Source organism: Tripterygium wilfordii, chromosome 5, assembly GCF_013401445.1.
Source record: "Tripterygium wilfordii isolate XIE 37 chromosome 5, ASM1340144v1, whole genome shotgun sequence".
Classification (NCBI taxonomy): domain Eukaryota; kingdom Viridiplantae; phylum Streptophyta; class Magnoliopsida; order Celastrales; family Celastraceae; genus Tripterygium; species Tripterygium wilfordii.
In genome coordinates, this window is record NC_052236.1 from 10835597 (window position 1) to 10853283 (window position 17687).

The 17687-nt window shown below is 37.3% G+C and overlaps 2 protein-coding genes, 1 long non-coding RNA gene and 1 pseudogene across 3 annotated transcripts; 3 read left to right on the forward strand and 1 right to left on the reverse strand.

Moving 5' to 3' along the window:
* Window positions 1–1324: 1324 nt before the first annotated feature.
* Window positions 1325–3499, forward strand: LOC119999068. The gene is made up of 3 exons (XM_038846577.1): window positions 1325–1528; window positions 1650–1723; window positions 2511–3499. Exons 1-3 carry the CDS (start codon window positions 1509–1511, stop codon window positions 3143–3145), a joined length of 729 nt encoding a protein of 242 aa, XP_038702505.1. The 5' UTR covers window positions 1325–1508; the 3' UTR covers window positions 3146–3499.
* Window positions 3500–3667: 168 nt separating this feature from the next.
* On the reverse strand, window positions 3668–6928 carry LOC119999067 (ribosome biogenesis protein NSA2 homolog). The gene is made up of 9 exons (XM_038846576.1): window positions 6784–6928; window positions 6562–6681; window positions 6364–6431; window positions 5684–5792; window positions 5526–5594; window positions 5260–5317; window positions 4484–4719; window positions 4320–4371; window positions 3668–4020 (listed from the first exon to the last, which is right to left on the reverse strand). The coding sequence occupies exons 1-9, from the start codon at window positions 6784–6786 to the stop codon at window positions 3953–3955; spliced, it is 783 nt and encodes a 260-aa protein (XP_038702504.1). The 5' UTR covers window positions 6787–6928; the 3' UTR covers window positions 3668–3952.
* A 3149-nt stretch (window positions 6929–10077) lies between these two features.
* On the forward strand, window positions 10078–12985 carry LOC119999069 (annotated as a pseudogene).
* Window positions 12986–13597: 612 nt separating this feature from the next.
* Window positions 13598–15327, forward strand: LOC119998143. The gene is made up of 3 exons (XR_005468201.1): window positions 13598–13697; window positions 13778–13926; window positions 14474–15327. It is a non-coding gene; the product is annotated as an uncharacterized LOC119998143 (long non-coding RNA).
* The last annotated feature ends 2360 nt before the right edge of the window (window positions 15328–17687 follow it).

A 17687-nucleotide genomic window follows, 5' to 3' on the forward strand; every position in this document is an offset into this window, starting at 1 on the left:
TTGAAGTTTTGTTTAAAAAAATAAAAAATAAAAAGCTATGATATCATCTTGCTTGCTTAATAAACATGCGACATAAATTACAGACTCTTATATATAATTTTATTATGGATACGTAGCGCTACAATTCTTTTAACTTGCGTAAATCGGGGATCATGCTAGTTTAATTTTCCACCGCGTCTATCATGGGCTACGGTGTGTTCCCTGTTTCACTGTTTGGTTGTTTACTTGTTTTACACATAATTTCTTTAAGGCCTACGCTACCTGCCCGTTCTAGCAAAACGGGCCATAATCCAACTGGGAGGCCTATGTTTGGGAAAGAAGTCAAAGATATGGGCTGGAGCTGGATCACTCTATCGGCCCATTCGGACTCCTTCCCGGCTTCCCCTGTCACGCTGCCGCGTCGTTGAGAGGGACCGGTCTCAACTCTCAACAAAATGGCGCATCAAAAACATTTATAAAAAAAAAAAAATTATAAATTATACATGTGTAATATTTTTCATGACGAATCCGACCATATATTTTTTGTTCCAAAAAAATCAAATTCATTGCCATTGAACGTCGAATGTTTTGAGTTTATATTCAACGGTTTAAAATAGCAATGTCTTTTTTACGTTGAACTTGATTTTTATTTCGAACAAAAAATATACGGTTACATTCGTCATGTTAAATACTACTCCTTTCGTCTCAATTTGCTTGTCGTCCTTTGAAAATCCAACTTTTTAAAGGGATATCATTTAATGCAATTCAATAACACAAAATAAATATGTTATTCCAAATTTAACATTATTTATGGTGATACTTTTTTTTCCTTGAAACAATAATAATTAAAGTGACAAGGATAACTTTGAAATACAACAACAAAATTGTTAAGTAATGAAAAAAAGTGACACTAGTTTTGGGAGATCTCAAAATAGAAAGAAAGACAAGCAAAATGGGACGGATGGACTACATATTTATAATTTTTTGGAATTTTTTATGATGCATCAAAATAGTGCACCGGATGAGTCCAGTGTTATTGGATTTGGTCGATGGTCAAGTCTAAGGGTGGGAAAAAATCGACTCTGAATCGGATAACATCAAGTGTTTACGAATTTTTACATGTCCAGAACCTAACCTGGATTGGATTTCGAACTTACTTAATTGATCAAACCCAGATTGATTTAAGTTCAGAAAATAATCTCATCCCGATTATAATTTAAACAAGTAAACCAAATAAAATTTATATGGTTGAATCCGAACGTGAACTTTAAAGGAGAAAATAAATTTGTATTTAGATCCGAATAAAGTTGGGCTCATCTCCTTCGCAAGGAAGGAGTTGCACAGTTGTCAATTCATGCTTTATAGAGGTTTTTAAAGTAACCACTTACGCGACACTGCTTTCATATCATTCTTCGCTTTCCTTTCCCGTTACATGTTACATGTTTTTGCCTAAGCACGAGAGATTCTTCAAAGATTTTATCCATTTCGCTTGAGGAAGTGAATCGAGTTCCTGAGGAAGAAAGAGGGAAATGGGTGTGTTCTCTAACCGGTATACATTCTCTCTGATCTCTCTGAATCTGTTCGATGCTTGCATTTTTGTTGTTGTTTCTCCACAATTGTTGTGTTCGAGTTAATTTTGGATTTTAACTTCAAATTTTGAATAAACACAGAGTCGATAGGGAGAGCTTGAAGGCAGGGGATCACATCTACTCTTGGAGGACTGCTTATATCTACGCCCATCATGGTTCTTTCTCTATCTCTCTCTAACTATGATTATTAATTCATTATCATCATTTTTCTCTGTTTTCTGAAAAATGCACATTTCTCGTTCTTTTTTTCCTGTAAAATTTAATGGGGCAAAAGATGGAATTTTGCAGGATATATTTCATGGTTATACCTTTGGCTGTTCTTTCAGCAATCTCCTCTAGTAGCCTTAGCTATAAGGCTTATACAGTTAGTGTGACCAAATTTGAGCTGCTATCTTGTGTAACTTGGATTGTCATAATGGCTGATGGCTTGGGTTCTTTTGCTTATTATCTTCTTCATGGCGCTGATTTTTGTAGTAATTAAAACCATCTAATTAAGCACGCAATGTCAAACTATGATACTTGGACTCGGGTTCGGGTGTTGGGTATGGATATATATCCGTGTGTCCGGTTCTTCAAATTGAAAGCTTCCATAGAGGGAGACAAGGTAAAGTGAAAAGTCCGGGTATCATACCAATACCCGTGTCATGCATACCCAACACCGATACGGCAGTGTAAAGTGAAGAGTCCAGGTATCATAGATGTCAAACGCAACCTATTCATGAATTTGTGAAGGTTCGTCCTAGATGATTGTCAACACATTACTGAGTTCTTCCTTCTATTAGATGAATGATAGGGTAAATGTATATATACTTGCTATTGGAATTTCATCAGAATTTAGAAATGGTCTGTGGTAGGTTGGCATTTATGTTCCTAACTTAGAGCTTACCTTGGTCGGTATCTTGTTTTCTTTTGCTTAAATTTTGTACATCTTGGTGAAAACAGGCATTTATGTTGGAGAGGACAGGGTTATTCATTTCACCCAACGTGGCCAAGAAGTAGGAAATGGAACACTGGTAGATCGCCTTTTGGCGTGCTCAAGTTCTGCTCGATTCCGAGTGCTCTGCCTCAATTGCACTCCACCTGATGAAGACCATGGAGTTGTCTCTTCATGCCTCGACTGTTTTCTCGCTGGTGGTGTTTTATGCCGGTTCGAGTATGCTGTTACCACTGCTTTCTTTCTAGCCCAAGCACGCGGAGGAACTTGCACTCTTGCAGTCGCTGACCCAGACGATGTGGTGGTGCATCGAGCAAGATACTTACTTACCAAGGGTTTTGGGGACTATAACATTTCTAAGAACAATTGTGAACACTTTGCAACCTACTGTAAAACCGGGCTCCTTGTAGTTTCCAGGAACAATTGGAGTTGTGGAGGTAGTGGCCAAGCAGCATCCATCAAACTTGGTCGATTTGCAGCTGTGATGTCTATACCACTGCGAATCGTCACCAATGTGCCTGTGCTTGTAGCCACAACAGCTGTTCGCTACTGTGTTGACAGGTATGCTGAGGATATTGGTGTGAGAAAAGATGTGGTCAAGGTCTCAGTGGAGGACTTGACCGAGGAACTGGCAGCCCTTTGACATACTTTAGTTTGCCTCCACAACTCGAGTCCTTGTGTTTCAGACCATCTCTTCCGATGCTCTGCTGCTTTCCCTTGACAAACTTTAGTTTGCCTCCACAACTTGAGTCATGTTTCAAACCATCTCTTCCGATGCCCTGTTGCTTTTCTTTGTTCTTGATATATATCTGTGGCTTATAAAAAACAACTCAAGTCCTTGGTGGGTCAATAATTGGTAGGAACTTTTGGTCCTTATGCGCATTGTTTGTTGGAAGTTTTTGTGTTGTAAGAGTGTGTTAAATATGTTCAATCACCGCTTGTATGATTGCATATGCTTGATTGATTACTTTGGATCAGAGTACAATCCTTTCAGCTATTTTCAGAGTTTCTTTTCCCTTGAGCAATACTTGTCTAGCATTAATAGATCTTGCGAAACAGCTCTCTCGACACTTGGGCAAGAAGGAATTCAACAAGCACTTGCACCTCACCTTCCTGGAGGTATCTTAGATCCTGCTGTGCCAAGAGCCAAAAAAAAAAGAGGATATTTCGTTTGAACAGTAAAATGGAAAGAAAAAACATTTCCTCCGGTTATAAGACAAAATTTCAGTTTAGTTGTCGAACAAAATTTACGCACAGAGGCCATATCCTAGTTACAACCCTCATCTGTACTTGATCGAGGGGACCTGATAAACTATAAAACAACATCAAAAACCAAAATGGCTATTGTACTAAACCAGTTATGACGGTCTGCAGATAGATTTCGCATATGCAATGTTAAAACTTTATGTTGGTAGCCACTGCGAACGAATCTTTTGCTACAGTCATCCTCTTACACAAGCAGAACTGCATTTATACAACCATCATTTTCGGGGTTATTCGTCACTTGAGCATACTTCCCTGCACCACATTGAAAAGTCGTTGCATGAGAAAAAATTTGAGTTAATGAAGCACAACAAAAGAAAAAATGCATGTTATCAACCCTACATATCAGAAATTTTTAGTGATACTTCTAAGGGAGCAGCCGCTTATTTTGCATGCACTTGATCTTAACCAATTCTACTACAAATCGTATACTAACTTATTAGAATTGAAATGAGTTTATTAGGGGAAATCTCGGTGCAGAACCAGAAAAGAGTATAAATTAACCTCCACTGATGGTAATGATGAATACTGTGCTATAAACAGTGTATACTTACCCCACACAACTTTCCCTGCAGGAGTGACCAGACCCAGTTCACTGACATTCACCTGAAAATTGAAGTAAAAAATCAGTGATGCAGACCCAACATAAAAGGAGCCCTCATAACATTATAACTATCGATATCATGCTCTTGAGGGCACACATGGACGTAAATATTACCTCAATTATGGTTCCTTTGGTCATAACACCAAGAGACGTATACATTGGACCGTTAGGATTCTTCTTCACTCCAATGATCTCGAGATTGAAAGTGCATTTCAGTTCAGGGTGTGTCACATGAGCTTTAGTAAATCGCAACCCTGAAGGACGGATGAATCGCTCATATTTGGGAGGCTTCCTTGTGAAACCCGGACCAACAAATGTGGCCTTCGTGACCATCCTCTTCCATTCTTTTGCTGCAAAAGAGAAGGCGAAATAAAGCAACGCACATATTATTAGGAGATGCAACTGCACACTCATATTTGCACACTAGAACGTAAATGAAAAAAGGAATTGTAAATTCATCCAATTGCATGTAAAAAAGTCATTTAGTTATAATTTATTATGAAATACTGACTGGTACATAAAGTGGTCACTTTTTTTGGCGCAAATAAACTAATATAAAAGATCTAAAAAACCCCATGGCCAACGGCTCCACTAGAGTCAACCTCCAACCTCAATTACCAGCAAGCTTGAACTGCTTGACCATTATAATTTTTTTTAAAAAAATTTACCACACTTCACAGGCCACACACTCCCAAGGCATACTGATTTTATGAGCAATCAAAGCAAATACCAACATGTGATACAGAGCAAAATCAAGTAATTCAGTAAAGTAAAAGAAAAAAGGTGCAAGATCGAGATCACGCCAATTATAACCACCTTAAACCAGATTCGAAGTCTAATATGAGTTTACTCTTACAAAGGTCAAGCCAGAAAGTATAAATGATACTCACTTTTGCGTTTGCCAGTTCTTATCACTTTAAACATTTCATCTTCTGCAACAGGCCTGACCTGAAAACATGAGAATTGGGAGATAAGTTAAATGACTAGCCTACCTGATTCCCCACTATAAAATTCTTCAGTGAGAGGCAAATTTATTGGACTGTGGCAGCAAAGCCTAAAAGCAGTAGGAAGAGTCGTAGAAATACCCTCAAAGAGAGAGAGAAGTGCATTATAATTAACAGATTACAGAAAGAAAAGGAAACGACATTAGCCTAACCTTGGGCAGAGGGACCTCCCATTTCCCCGCTTTCTCCTTCCTCTTTTGTTTCACAGTATTGCTAAGAACCTGTATACAGTGGAACATTGGAATAAAATCAGTATAATGTCCGTCTGGAGCCAAATAAAGTAATATGCGTCAAAGAGACAAAGACATACCTTAGCACGTGTTGTGTTCTCACGATCAAGTAGATAGGCTGGAACAGCTCCTTCATGAACATCATCTTCAACCTTCCGTCTAGATGTTGATTCCTCGTGCATAGCCAATCTGTCGAGTTATAAAGAAACAATATGGAAACAATTGTTAACCAAATTAGTTCAACAAGAGTTTTAGTAATTGACGCAACAACCCCAAGCCTAAATGAAGGAAGAGGGCTGCTCTAGAGTCAACCAGTGTAGACTTGGTAGAGACAGATGAATATAGATTTTCCACTAATGTGGACTCCAAATATTTCTGGTAAGGTATCATATGGACCACCCCAAATATTTGGTAGATCCTAGCTTCTTATTTTTGTAGTGTTCATCAGCAACAAACAATTATATTGGAGTACAAGATGCAAAAATATAGCAAACAAGCAAGTAAAACAAGAATATACAGTCTTTCACATGTATTCGGTTGATTGCTTGATATAAATTTCTCAAAAGAAAAAGCTTCCGATTCTTTAATCAACCATTGACACTATGCACATTTCCGTTACCATCCACAAGATTGGTATTATTTCTATACCCTAGTTAAGCAACCCAAACATAGTCACACAATCACCTGAAAAGCAATATGAAGTTTTACGCAATCAACCTAATAACATATTAAATTACTCATGAGAACACAAATCACTCACGTTTTCTTCATCAGGGCCTTCTCAGCGTAGTTTTTCTTTGCAATCATCTTCCCCTTTATACCCAGTGCCTGTCTCCAACAAGAATTGCAAAAAAGAAAATGCATATCATAAATCAAACGATGCACACCATGAATCCTCCAATGAATCACTTCACAAATCAAAACAAAAAATTATCAAATGAAGGCAAGGAGAACAGACCTTCTGTGCCATCGCGGAGCGCTTGTGAACTTCACGAGCCTCCTTCTTGCGCTTGCGCTCGAAGTGATCGAGACGATATCCATGTCGCTTCCTGTGAAGCTCTATGTAATCTCCCTGCGGCTGTAATCACCCAAAACAACAACAATCAACACAAACACATAATCGGATAAATTACACCTAATACAAGATAAATTACGCAAACATATAGTTCAGAGAACGAACCATGGCTACAAAACTTAGCGTCCAGCTCACAGAAGATTCGCAGAAAGACGCAGACGGAGCTTGAGCTAGAGTAAACCCTAAAAAGCGGTGAAACCTTGAAAGGGTTTAAGATCTGCGAGAATATAGAATGGGCTTTCGTTCGTAGAGTGGATGAGTTCGAACCGCCAACCGACAAAACCTGACAAACAACCTGGGCTGGTGACGAATTATCCGGCCCAACTACGATTGGGTTGATGAGGGCTTATTGGGTTAGTCTTTCGAAGCCCATTGACATTCAGAATTGGACCAGGCTCAATCATAGCCCTAAATGAGTGTCAGGTATCATTTTCAGTAGGCATATTCTCTACCATATGAGGAGAATGAAGAGACTATAAACAGGTAGAAGTAACACAAGGTATGCAGATTCTTTTGAATACCGAAAATACTCACACTTGCAATTGGAGTCTTACTTGAGCGTCGGAGTGTGATCAAGGTTTGGTGAGAAGCCTTTATATTTGGTTGAAGGATTCAAGCTCGGGGTCCCATATTGCGTCAAGGCCCAAGAAGATGAAATCCTTGTTCCACAATTTGATGATCACAATGGGCTAAGTGATAAGTTGGGCACTAACTTTCCCATCACCAAGAGGTTAGGGTTCTAATGGAGGAGACGGGATCATTTCCTAAAATAAATATATGTGGACCCAAATCCAAAACGCACATACCTTAACGAGTATAAACAAGACCATGCCCTAGGAAAATTCCCAACATTAAAAAATACCCCACAAACCACAACACTGGAACTTGTTTCTATGATGGCAAAACAAATAACTAAAAGAAGTTGTAGAAGTAAGAAGAAGTGAGTTTTTGTAAGAAGATCATCATTTGCAAAATATGATTGTTTTATCCGTTAAAGTGGCTTTTTTTTTTCTAAAAATCCCCATGATTTCCTAAAGTACATGTTTCAAATTCAATTAAAAAAGCATCTTTAAGAGATACTTGATTATGACCATTAAATTATAATTATTCAACAACTTAGATTTCATCAGTTAAGACTAAATATTTTTTTTTAAATAGAGAAGAGGGGATTCGAACCTTGATCACCAGGATAATGTACACAATCCTTACCATTCCAACTAGTGACTTGGATGTAGGTTAAATCATAATTGTTAAATGAATTTTCAATATTATCCTCCTAAATTAAAAACCCAAAAATCAACATATAAATTTTGAAAAAACTCCAAAACCAAATTAATTTGCCACACATTGTCTAGAAATTTAATTTGCCGTCCCTCAATGGTTGCTTCATGTTTCTTTCTTTTTTTTCTCTCTCTACATAAAATATTTAGTTGTTTCATCACTTAAACAACCGGCCACTAAGATTAAAAAAAAGCTATTTGAAATTATTGGTTGAGCACTTGCTTTATACTAATTAAAGGATCCAACACTAAACGAGAGACACATGTTCAAAGAGAAAGTAGTAGAAAACAATATGGTCTAAACTCGGAGCCCACGCAAAAATAAATTTTTTCGCCTAACGACAGTCTATGTTGTAAATCTACACCCCCATACACACCAATAATATTGTCCACTTTGGATTGTCCGCTTTCCGTGGATACATTGAGTCCGTACGATTTTGTTTTTCCTTAAACTCAACCTACTTAAGCCTAGGAAAAGGTCTTATTGATGCTTAAGGAGTGAAATTGTCCTTATAAATAAGACATTAAATGCCACATCTTTCTATGTGGGACAACACTCCCCCGCACTTAAGGGTTGGGTTATGTCAAACCCAACAAGTAGAGTAGAGGTCATGTCCAACTGGATCGAATTGTCCCGATACCATGTTGTAAATCCACACCCTCATACACACTAACAATATTGTCCACTTTGGGTTGTCACGCTGCCTAGGGCTATCAATCGATCGATATGGCCGATTATTTGGTATATTCATCCTTGGGTCGAAAGTTTGATTTTTTCATTAGTGAAAACCAATGATCGATCGGTTTTCGTAATAGTGAGGTTATAATCGACCATTCCACTTTGGTCGGTTTTTCGGTTAATATCTCAATTTAGAATAAGTAGATCCATAAAAAATCCGTAATCAATACCCGAATCATACTATTGAAATCACAGTATTCTATTCAATATCTCATTTCTGTATTAATATCAAATAATTAATGGTCCAAATTGCATGGTTATATATCTAAATATATATATATATATATATATATATATAATATTAATATATACTTATTATCTAAATATATTAATATAAATCTCAAAGGTCGTGTCTACTAAGTCGTAAGTAATAAGTAGTAAAGTAAATACTAATGACTAATCATTATATACTATATATTGTATATAAATATATATAAATTAAAAACTAATGGCTAATCATTATATACTATATAGTATATATAAATAAATATTATAATATTTATAATGATGGTCGGTCGGTTTTATAATAATATTCAAAATCGACCAATTATTTCAGTTTTCGAAAGAGAAAAATAGTTAAACCGACCAAACGGTCTGTTCGGACGGTCAGTTTGGTTTTCTCGGGTTTTTTTTGACAACCCCAACGCTACTGCGTCATTGAGAGAGACCAGTCTCAAGTATCAATTATTTTTTAAAAAAAATTATGAAAAATCATAAATGTGTAGTATTTTTGATGACGAATCCAACGATATATTTTTTGTTCCAAAAAAATTAAATTCATCATGATTGGACATCAAATGTTTTAAGTAAATATCCAACGGTGTAAAATTGTCATGTCCTTTTCATGTTAAATTTGATTTTTATTTCATACAAAAAAATACCCGCTACATTCGTCATGTTAAATATTACATATTTATAATTTTTTTGGAATTTTTTTTATGAAAATAGTGCACTGGATGAGTCTAGTGTTGTTGGATCCGCTCAGTCGTCAAGTCTAAGGGTGGAAAAAAATCAATTCTGAATCGGACAACATCACATGTTTACGAATGTTTACATGTTCAAAACCTAACCTAAATTGGAATTTAAGCGTACTTAATTGACCAAACTCATATTGATTTAAATCAAGACAATAATCTAGTCTCGGTTATAGTCCGAATAAGTAAACCAAACAAAATTTATGTGTTTAGACTCAAACTTGATTTTAAATTTACGAATTTTTATATCTTTGGAACCTAACCTAAATTTGATTTCAAACGTACTTAATTAACCAAATCCATATTGATTTAAATTTACACAATAATCTAGTCTCGGTTATAGTCCGAATAGTTTAGACCGGAAGATGATGTTAAACCAAACAACAATTTCATGTTTGGAACAGAACAAGGTTTTGTCACCCGGTCTTCATCTCCTCCGCAAGGAAGCAGTTACACAGTTGTCAATTCCTGCTTTATAGAGGTTTTAAAGTAACCACTGACGCGACACTGCTTTCATATCCTTCTTCGCTTTCCTTTCCCGTTACATGTTTTTGCCTAAGCACGAGAGATTCATCGAAGATTTTAACCATTTCGCTTGAGGAAGTGAATCGTCGAATCGAGTTCCTGAGGAAGAAAGAGGGAAATGGGTCTGTTCTCTAACCGGTATACGCTATCTCTGATCTCTCTGAATCTGTTCGATGCTTGCATTTTTGTTGTTGTTTCTCTACAATTGTTGTGTTGGAGTTATTTTGGATTTTAACTTCAAATTTTGAATAAACACAGAGTCGCTAGGGAGAGCTTGAAGCCAGGGGATCACATCTACACTTGGAGGACTGCTTATATCTACGCCCATCACGGTTCTTTCTCTATCTCTCTCTAACTATGATCATTAATTCATTATCATCATTTTTCTCTATTTTCTAAAAATGCACATCTCTTTCTTTTTTTCCTGTTAAATTCAATGCGGAATGCGGATGCGTAGTTTAGTATCCAAGTATTAGTGTACTCACTCTCGCAAACTAGAAGAGGTTATGAGTTCTAGATAAAATGGAGAGGGGAGGATAAGAAAACCCGTAGATGTATCCGGAGTGGATAATACTTGGATGCCGAAAATAGCAGCCACATGCCAAAAGATGGAATTTTGTGGCTTTTTTTTTTGGAGTCTTAATTCGAATTCCAATAATTTTGACAATAAGTACTGGTGATCATGGAATTTCTGACTGATTGTTGTCAGGTAATAACTCCTCAGGTTGCATGTTATGATCTAAAATGTTGAAATAAGGAGGGATAGATTTCATGGTTATACCTTTGGCTGTTCTTTCAGAAATCTCCTTTAGTAGCATTAGCTCTAAGGCTTATAGAGTTAGTGTGACCAAATTTGAGCTGCTATCTTGTGTAACTTGGATTGTCAAAATGGCTGATGGCTAGGGTGCTTTTGCTTATTATCTTCTTCTTATCACTGATTTTTTTTAGTAATTAAAACCCATCTAATTAAGCACACAATGTCAAACTCTGATGCTTGGACTCGGGTTTGGGTGTTGGGTATGGATACATATCTGTGTGTCCTGAAATAGTTTCAGAGAGCAGATCAAAGATGGAAGAAGAAGAAATTTTATTGAATCATAAATTCGCAAGTTACCAAGCAACGGTAACAAAGACAAGCTTAAATACAGAGGGTAGCAGCAGCGGTATTGATGACTAACGGCCATCAAGATAAAAGAAAGATAAACTAAATAATTGACAAGACATAATAATTTGAATGAAACGATGTCGTAATCACGTGCAGCGAAGAGGCTATGGCAAGGAAGAAAAGCAAACGACGACGTTCAGGAGAGGTTGAGAAACGACAGCGTTTAGATAACTTAACATGTCCGGTTCTTCAAATTGAAAACTTCCATAGAGGGAGGCGAGGTAAAGTGAAGAGTCCGGGTATTATACTAATACCTGTGTCATGCTTACCCGACACCGGTACGGAAGGATAAAGTGAAGAGTCCGGATATCATAGATGTCAAACGCAACCTATTCATGAATTGAGTACTAAACCAAATTGTAAAGGTTCGTCCTAGATGATTGTCACATTACTGAGTTCTTCCTTCAATTAGATGAATGATAGTGTAAATGTATATATACTTGCTTTTCGAATTTGATCAGAATTTAGAAATGGTCTGTGGTAGGTTTGCATTTATGGCTTGGGGACAACACCAATTATGTTGCCTAACTTAGAGCTCTTACCTTGGTCGGTATCTTGTTTTCTTTTGCTTAAATTTTATACATCTTGGCGAGGACAGGCATATATGTTGGAGAGGACAGGGTTATTCATTTTACCAGACGTGGCCAAGAAGTAGGAATGGAACACTGGTAGATCTCCTTTTGGTGAGCCCAGGAACTGCTGCAGTTGTCTCTTCATGCCTCGATTGTTTTCTCGCTGGTGGTGTTTTATACCAGTGTGAGTATGCTGTTACCCCTGCTCTCTTTCTAGCCAAAGCACGAGGAGGAACTTGCACTCTTGCAGTCGCTGACCCATACGATGTGGTGGTGCATCGAGCAAGATACTTACTTGCCAATGGTTTTGGGGGCTATAACATTTTTAAGAACAATTGTGAACACTTTGCAACCTACTGTAAAACCGGGCTCCTTGTAGTGGTTCAAGGAACAATTGGAGATAGTGGCCAAGCAGTATCCATCATAGGTGGTCCATTGGCAGCTGTGATGTCTATACCGTTGCGACTCGTCACCAATGTGCCTGGGATTGTAGCCACAACAGCTGTAGTTCACTATTGTGTTGGCAGGTATGCTGCTGATATTGGTGTGAGAAAAGATGTGGTCAAGGTCTCAGTGGAGGACTTGACCAAGATACTAGCAGCCAAAATAACCCAAGTTCCATGGCATCTCATTGAAGAGAAAAAGAAAATGCAAAACAAAGAAAAGATGCACTAGAACCCTTGACACTGGCAGCCCTTGACAAACTTTAGTTTGCCTCCACAACTCGAGTCCTTGTGTTTCAGACCATCTCTTCCGATGCTCTGCTGCTTTCCCTTGACAAACTTTAGTTTGCCTCCACAACTCAAGTCCTTGTGTTTTAGACCATATCTTCCGATGCCCTGCTGCTTTTCTTTGTTCTTGATATATATCTGTGGCTTATAAAAAAAAAACTCGAGTCCTTGGTGGGTCAATAATTGCTAGGAACTTTTGGTCCTTGTGCATTGTTTGTTGGAAGTTTAGTGTTGTAAGAGTGTGTTAAATATGTTCAATCACCGCTTGTATGATTGCATATGCTTGATTGATTACTTTGGATCAGAGTACAGTCCTTTCAGAGTTTTTTTTCCCTTGAGCAATACTTGTCGAGCATTAATAGATCTTGCAAAACAGCTCTCTCGACGCTAGGGCAAGAAGGAATTCACCAAGCACTTGTACCTCACCTTCCTGGAGGTATCAAAGATCCTGCTGTGCCAGGAGCCAAAAAAAATGGATATTTCGTTTGAACAGTAAAATGGAAAGATAATACATTTCCTCAGGTTATAAGAGAAAATCAATACATACTATTTTAATAGCGGAAGCCTCAATTGGGAAATGGTGAGATTTCGTGCTGCCACGTCATCAAAATTACAACCTATTATTGGCCTGCACGTGTAACTTGAAACAAACAAAGAACTACACTCGCGTCTCAGTCCATGTGCATTTCCGTCGATTCACCTGTTGTCTTGCTGTTCGGGGGCTTTTGATCTTGAGGCAATTGTTTTTTTGTGCCAAGTTCTTCGAAGCCTCACGAAAAAAAAAACATTGTGAGTGTTTTACGCATATGCTTTTTTGTTATGGGATATTGGGGTTTCCCCCTCACTTCATCTTACATTTTCCTGCAATTTAAAATTGTCAAATTTTCTGAGTCCTCAGATCCACTCATCAGGTGCATTTCTGATGTTGTTTCAGGTCACCGATTTCATGGGTATATGGATACCTGAACCAAACTCAAGAGTACATTGGATGGCGGACGGTTCTCCTGGGAGCCATGAAATTGCGCTGTTGAAGGTTACTTATCTCACTTTAAATTCCTACACTTTTAGTTTTTAAAATTCCTAAACTCTTAGTTTTATTTTTTTAAAACATAGCTTATACGAGTTCAAACCAATGCGGCTTCTAAACGGATTCACCTGGATTAGTGCATGCTTCAGATATTCAAAATCTACGTTCCTCAACTCTCTGCAACCTTTATCTCTATCTCATGGTGGACCGTTTGGTTAAAGGATGTTTAACAGAGGTATGTGTTTCCTCTGTAATGATTAATTTTTTTGAAAGATTTTGTTTTCGTTTATTTTGCTTTTAATGATCATGTTTCTTTCGATGGATTGGAACATATATTCAAGTTGAGGTGTCTTCTTGGTGATATCTGGGTAATTAACGAAATGGGTACGAAGACTTTTGGGTTTTCTTAGAGTATTTTAGGGTTGATGTTCTTCAGCGAGTTGTATGATCAAAGGACTTGGTTCTAAGGTTCAGGATGTGAAGCGATAAAAAACTAGATGAAACTTTGGATTACTGACTGTAAATTTGTGATGCTTTTCCAGAGTCTGATCCCCATTTGAAGTGGTTTAGAGCCAATACATGCTTATGGAACTAACACTGATAATTTCTCTACTTTACGTTTGGATTGACGTACATTCAAGTTAGCCAAAAGTTCTTTGGGAAGTGATTATTATGTGTTTTTGCGGAAGATCCTTCATTGTTCTGAATTCATTTAACTATATTGGATAGAGATCCTCTTCCATGAGGTTTCCTTTTGACGTTCTATTGCATTTTCTCTACAGGAGGCCCTCTTTAGGCAAGAAATTGGTTTTCATGCTTCTGATTTGCAGTGGCTGCCCCATTAGAGGAGAATGCATACATTTTTCATGTGCCTTTGCAACTTGACAATAAAAGTACTGTTAGTTGCAATCTACTTTGAAGGTTTAAATCATTTGCCACCCAACAATGGTTGATCGGGTACTTCTGGAATTTAACTTGCTGACTCAATATTTGGTGTGCCGGGGGGTTAGAGTGTTGGATGTTTTGTCTCTGTGTGTGTGCATTCCTGCTACGTGAATGGAATGAAGTATATTTGCTCTATATACTTGAAACTTGGGATTCGCATGACATTTAAAATGTACACTTAGTTTCAGTTTAGTTGTCGAACAAAATTTACGCACAGAGGTCATATCGTAGTTACAACCCTCGTCTGTACTTGATCGAGAGGACTTGATAAACTATATAAAACAACATCAAAAACCAAAATACAATGTGTGCAAAGTGGGTTACAGCAAATTCGCCTCCAAAATATAATGAAATAAATCTGTATATTTGATTGCAAGTGAAAACCAACCCTGTAGAGGAATAAAATTCAATGATGAAAAGTGAACTTAGCAGCCAATGGAGGTTGGATACGTGTCATGCAAAGGAGTAAAACATGAGATCAACCGCATGATTCTACAGCTAATGCAAGGGATTGACCTCCTTGGTCGTCCAACCTCAACCCTAATTGCAGGAGACAAATCGATCTGCAATAGTTATTAAGGTTATACTTAATCGCTTGATTTTTCTACAGCTACTGCAAGGGATTGACCTCCTTGGTCGTCCAACCTCAACCCTAATTGCAGGAGACAAATCGATCTGCAATAGTTATTAAGGTTATACTTAATCGCTTGATTTAAGGAGAATGGTGAGACTATAAATAAGAAGAGGTAACACAAGGGTTGGGGATTCTTTTGATTACCGAAAATTCTCACACTTGCAATTGGAGTCTGATTTGAGCGTCATAGTGGCCGCGGTCACCACCGTGATGGTTGGACATGCTGACTTGTTATTGTTGTAGGTGATCAAGGTTTGGTGAGAAGCCTTTATATTTGGTTGAAGGATTCAAACTTGGGGTCCTATATTGCATACGGGGCCAAGAAAGTGAAATTCTCGTTCCACAATTTGACGACCATAGTGGGCTGAGTGGTAAGTTTGGTACTCACTCTCCCATCATGAAGATGTCATGGATTCTAGTGAGAAAGTCGAGATCATTTATGAAATAAATATGTGCGGGTTCAGTTCCAAAACGCACAATACCTTAGTGGGTGTGGACGGAATTAGAAAAATCCCCCACAAACCACAACACTGTAAGTTGTTTCTATGATGGCGAAACAAAGAAATTAAAGAAGTTGTAAAAGTAAGGGGAAGTGAGTTTTTGTAAGAAGACATCATTTGCAATATATGATTGTTTTATCCATTAAAGTGGCTTTGTTTTCTAAAAATCCCCATGCTTTACTTAAAGTTCATGTTTCAAATTCAATTACAAAAAGTATCTTTAAGAGATACTTGATTATGACCATTAAATTATAATTATTCAACAATTTAGATTTCATCAATTAAGATTAAATCACAATTTTTTTTAAACATAGGAGAGGGGATTTGAACCTTGGTCATTAATTAGGGTGATGCACATCATCCTTAACACTCCAATTAATGATTCGGGTGTAGGTTAAATCATAATTGTTTAATGAATTTTCAATATTATCCTCTTAAATTAAATACCCAAAAATCTACATATATAAATTTTGAAAAACTCCAACACCAAATTAATTTGCCACACATTGTCTAGAAATTTGATGTCCACACTTCCACTATGCCGTCCCTCAATGATTGCTTCACTTGTTTCTTTTTTTTTCCCCTCTCTCTACATAAAATATTTAGTTGTTTCATCACTTAAGCAACCGTCCACTAAGATTAAAATAAAAAAAAAGGTATTTCAAATTATTGGTCAAGCACTTGCTTTATTTTAATTAAAGGATCCAACACTAAACTAGAGGCATATGTTCAAACAGAAAGTTAAAGAAAACAATACGGGTCTAAACTTGGAGCCCACATATCCACATATTTTTTCGCCTGACGACAATGTAAGTTGAGCGAAAACCCTGCTCGATCGTGCCCACAAGGGTACTTCTCCATTGAAAATCAAACTCAAGATATCACGAGTACATACAATTTAGTTTGGTCCCACCGAGATTCACATCCATTCATTTCTCTACTACATAGTCTCCTTTTCATACCATATTGCCTTTACCTTTTCGTTATTTCACTAACCTTTGTGATTGTAACATCAATCTTTGCCCTAACTTTCTCTACAAGGTGACCCAGAAGAAATCATATCCCTTCCTTTCTTAATTTTCTAAACCTTTTGGTTTGGACTTTTGTGCCATGCATGTTATTATTTCCCCTACCAGTCAAGAATTCTCTGGCTCATGCCCCTTTATTCCATCTCTTATATGAATACAGCAGATTTGGTCTAAGAATCTGCCTAAGCGTTTGTGCATGAAAAGAAAGCCAACTACCTTGAACTTTCTGGGATATGAATATCCCTCTATATACCCTACTAGGTTTAGGGACAAAGGTGTCCACATATGGTTTAGTATATCCTTGCCTTACCTTGTACTCTTTCTGAGAATCAAAAACATGAATATTTCCTTGAAGCTTCTTCGCAATTCGCATGGCTTTCATATACTCACTATTGAGTTGGTAAACTTAATTTGTAACACTCCGTTACTCCACACTAGTATTACTTTGTCCATTTTGAGTCAGCTCATACTGTCCCGCATGATTTTGTCTTCCTAGATCAAAGACCAACCCGTACTAATTTGAACACAGGAAAAACGTTTGTGGCTCCGTCCACTCAAGTCGGATGCTACATAATTAGTGTTTTTGTACTAGTGGATGTCGTATGATAAACTATGGTGAGAAAAGGACCAAATGGTCTAATCAACTTTCGTATGCATGTGGTGCGCTCGTTTAGTCGTTGATATAATTTATTTTTGGCTATAGTCCCCTAGCTATTTTCAATCACCTTTATCTAGTATGCGGTAGCAAAACAAAATTCCACAAGAAGTAAGGACCCACAAGAAAACGTTCCTTTGATTTATTTTTATTTTTTTTGTCAATTTTCAAATTCGTGGTAAATGGAAGTTTTGAACAAATTAGCTATTGAAGTTAATGTAGAATTGACTTTTT

Excerpts from the sequence above, each read along its gene's own strand:
- LOC119999068 (XM_038846577.1), top strand. The coding sequence starts at position 1,509 with ATGGGTGTGTTCTCTAACCG. Across the intron at positions 1,529-1,649 it reads ATGGGTGTGTTCTCTAACCG|AGTCGATAGGGAGAGCTTGA; the intron begins GTATACATTCTC and ends GAATAAACACAG. Across the intron at positions 1,724-2,510 it reads TTATATCTACGCCCATCATG|GCATTTATGTTGGAGAGGAC; the intron begins GTTCTTTCTCTA and ends TGGTGAAAACAG.
- LOC119999067 (XM_038846576.1), bottom strand. Across the intron at positions 6,432-6,561 it reads GCTCCGCGATGGCACAGAAG|GCACTGGGTATAAAGGGGAA; the intron begins GTCTGTTCTCCT and ends TGTTGGAGACAG. Across the intron at positions 5,595-5,683 it reads AGAACACAACACGTGCTAAG|GTTCTTAGCAATACTGTGAA; the intron begins GTATGTCTTTGT and ends CACTGTATACAG.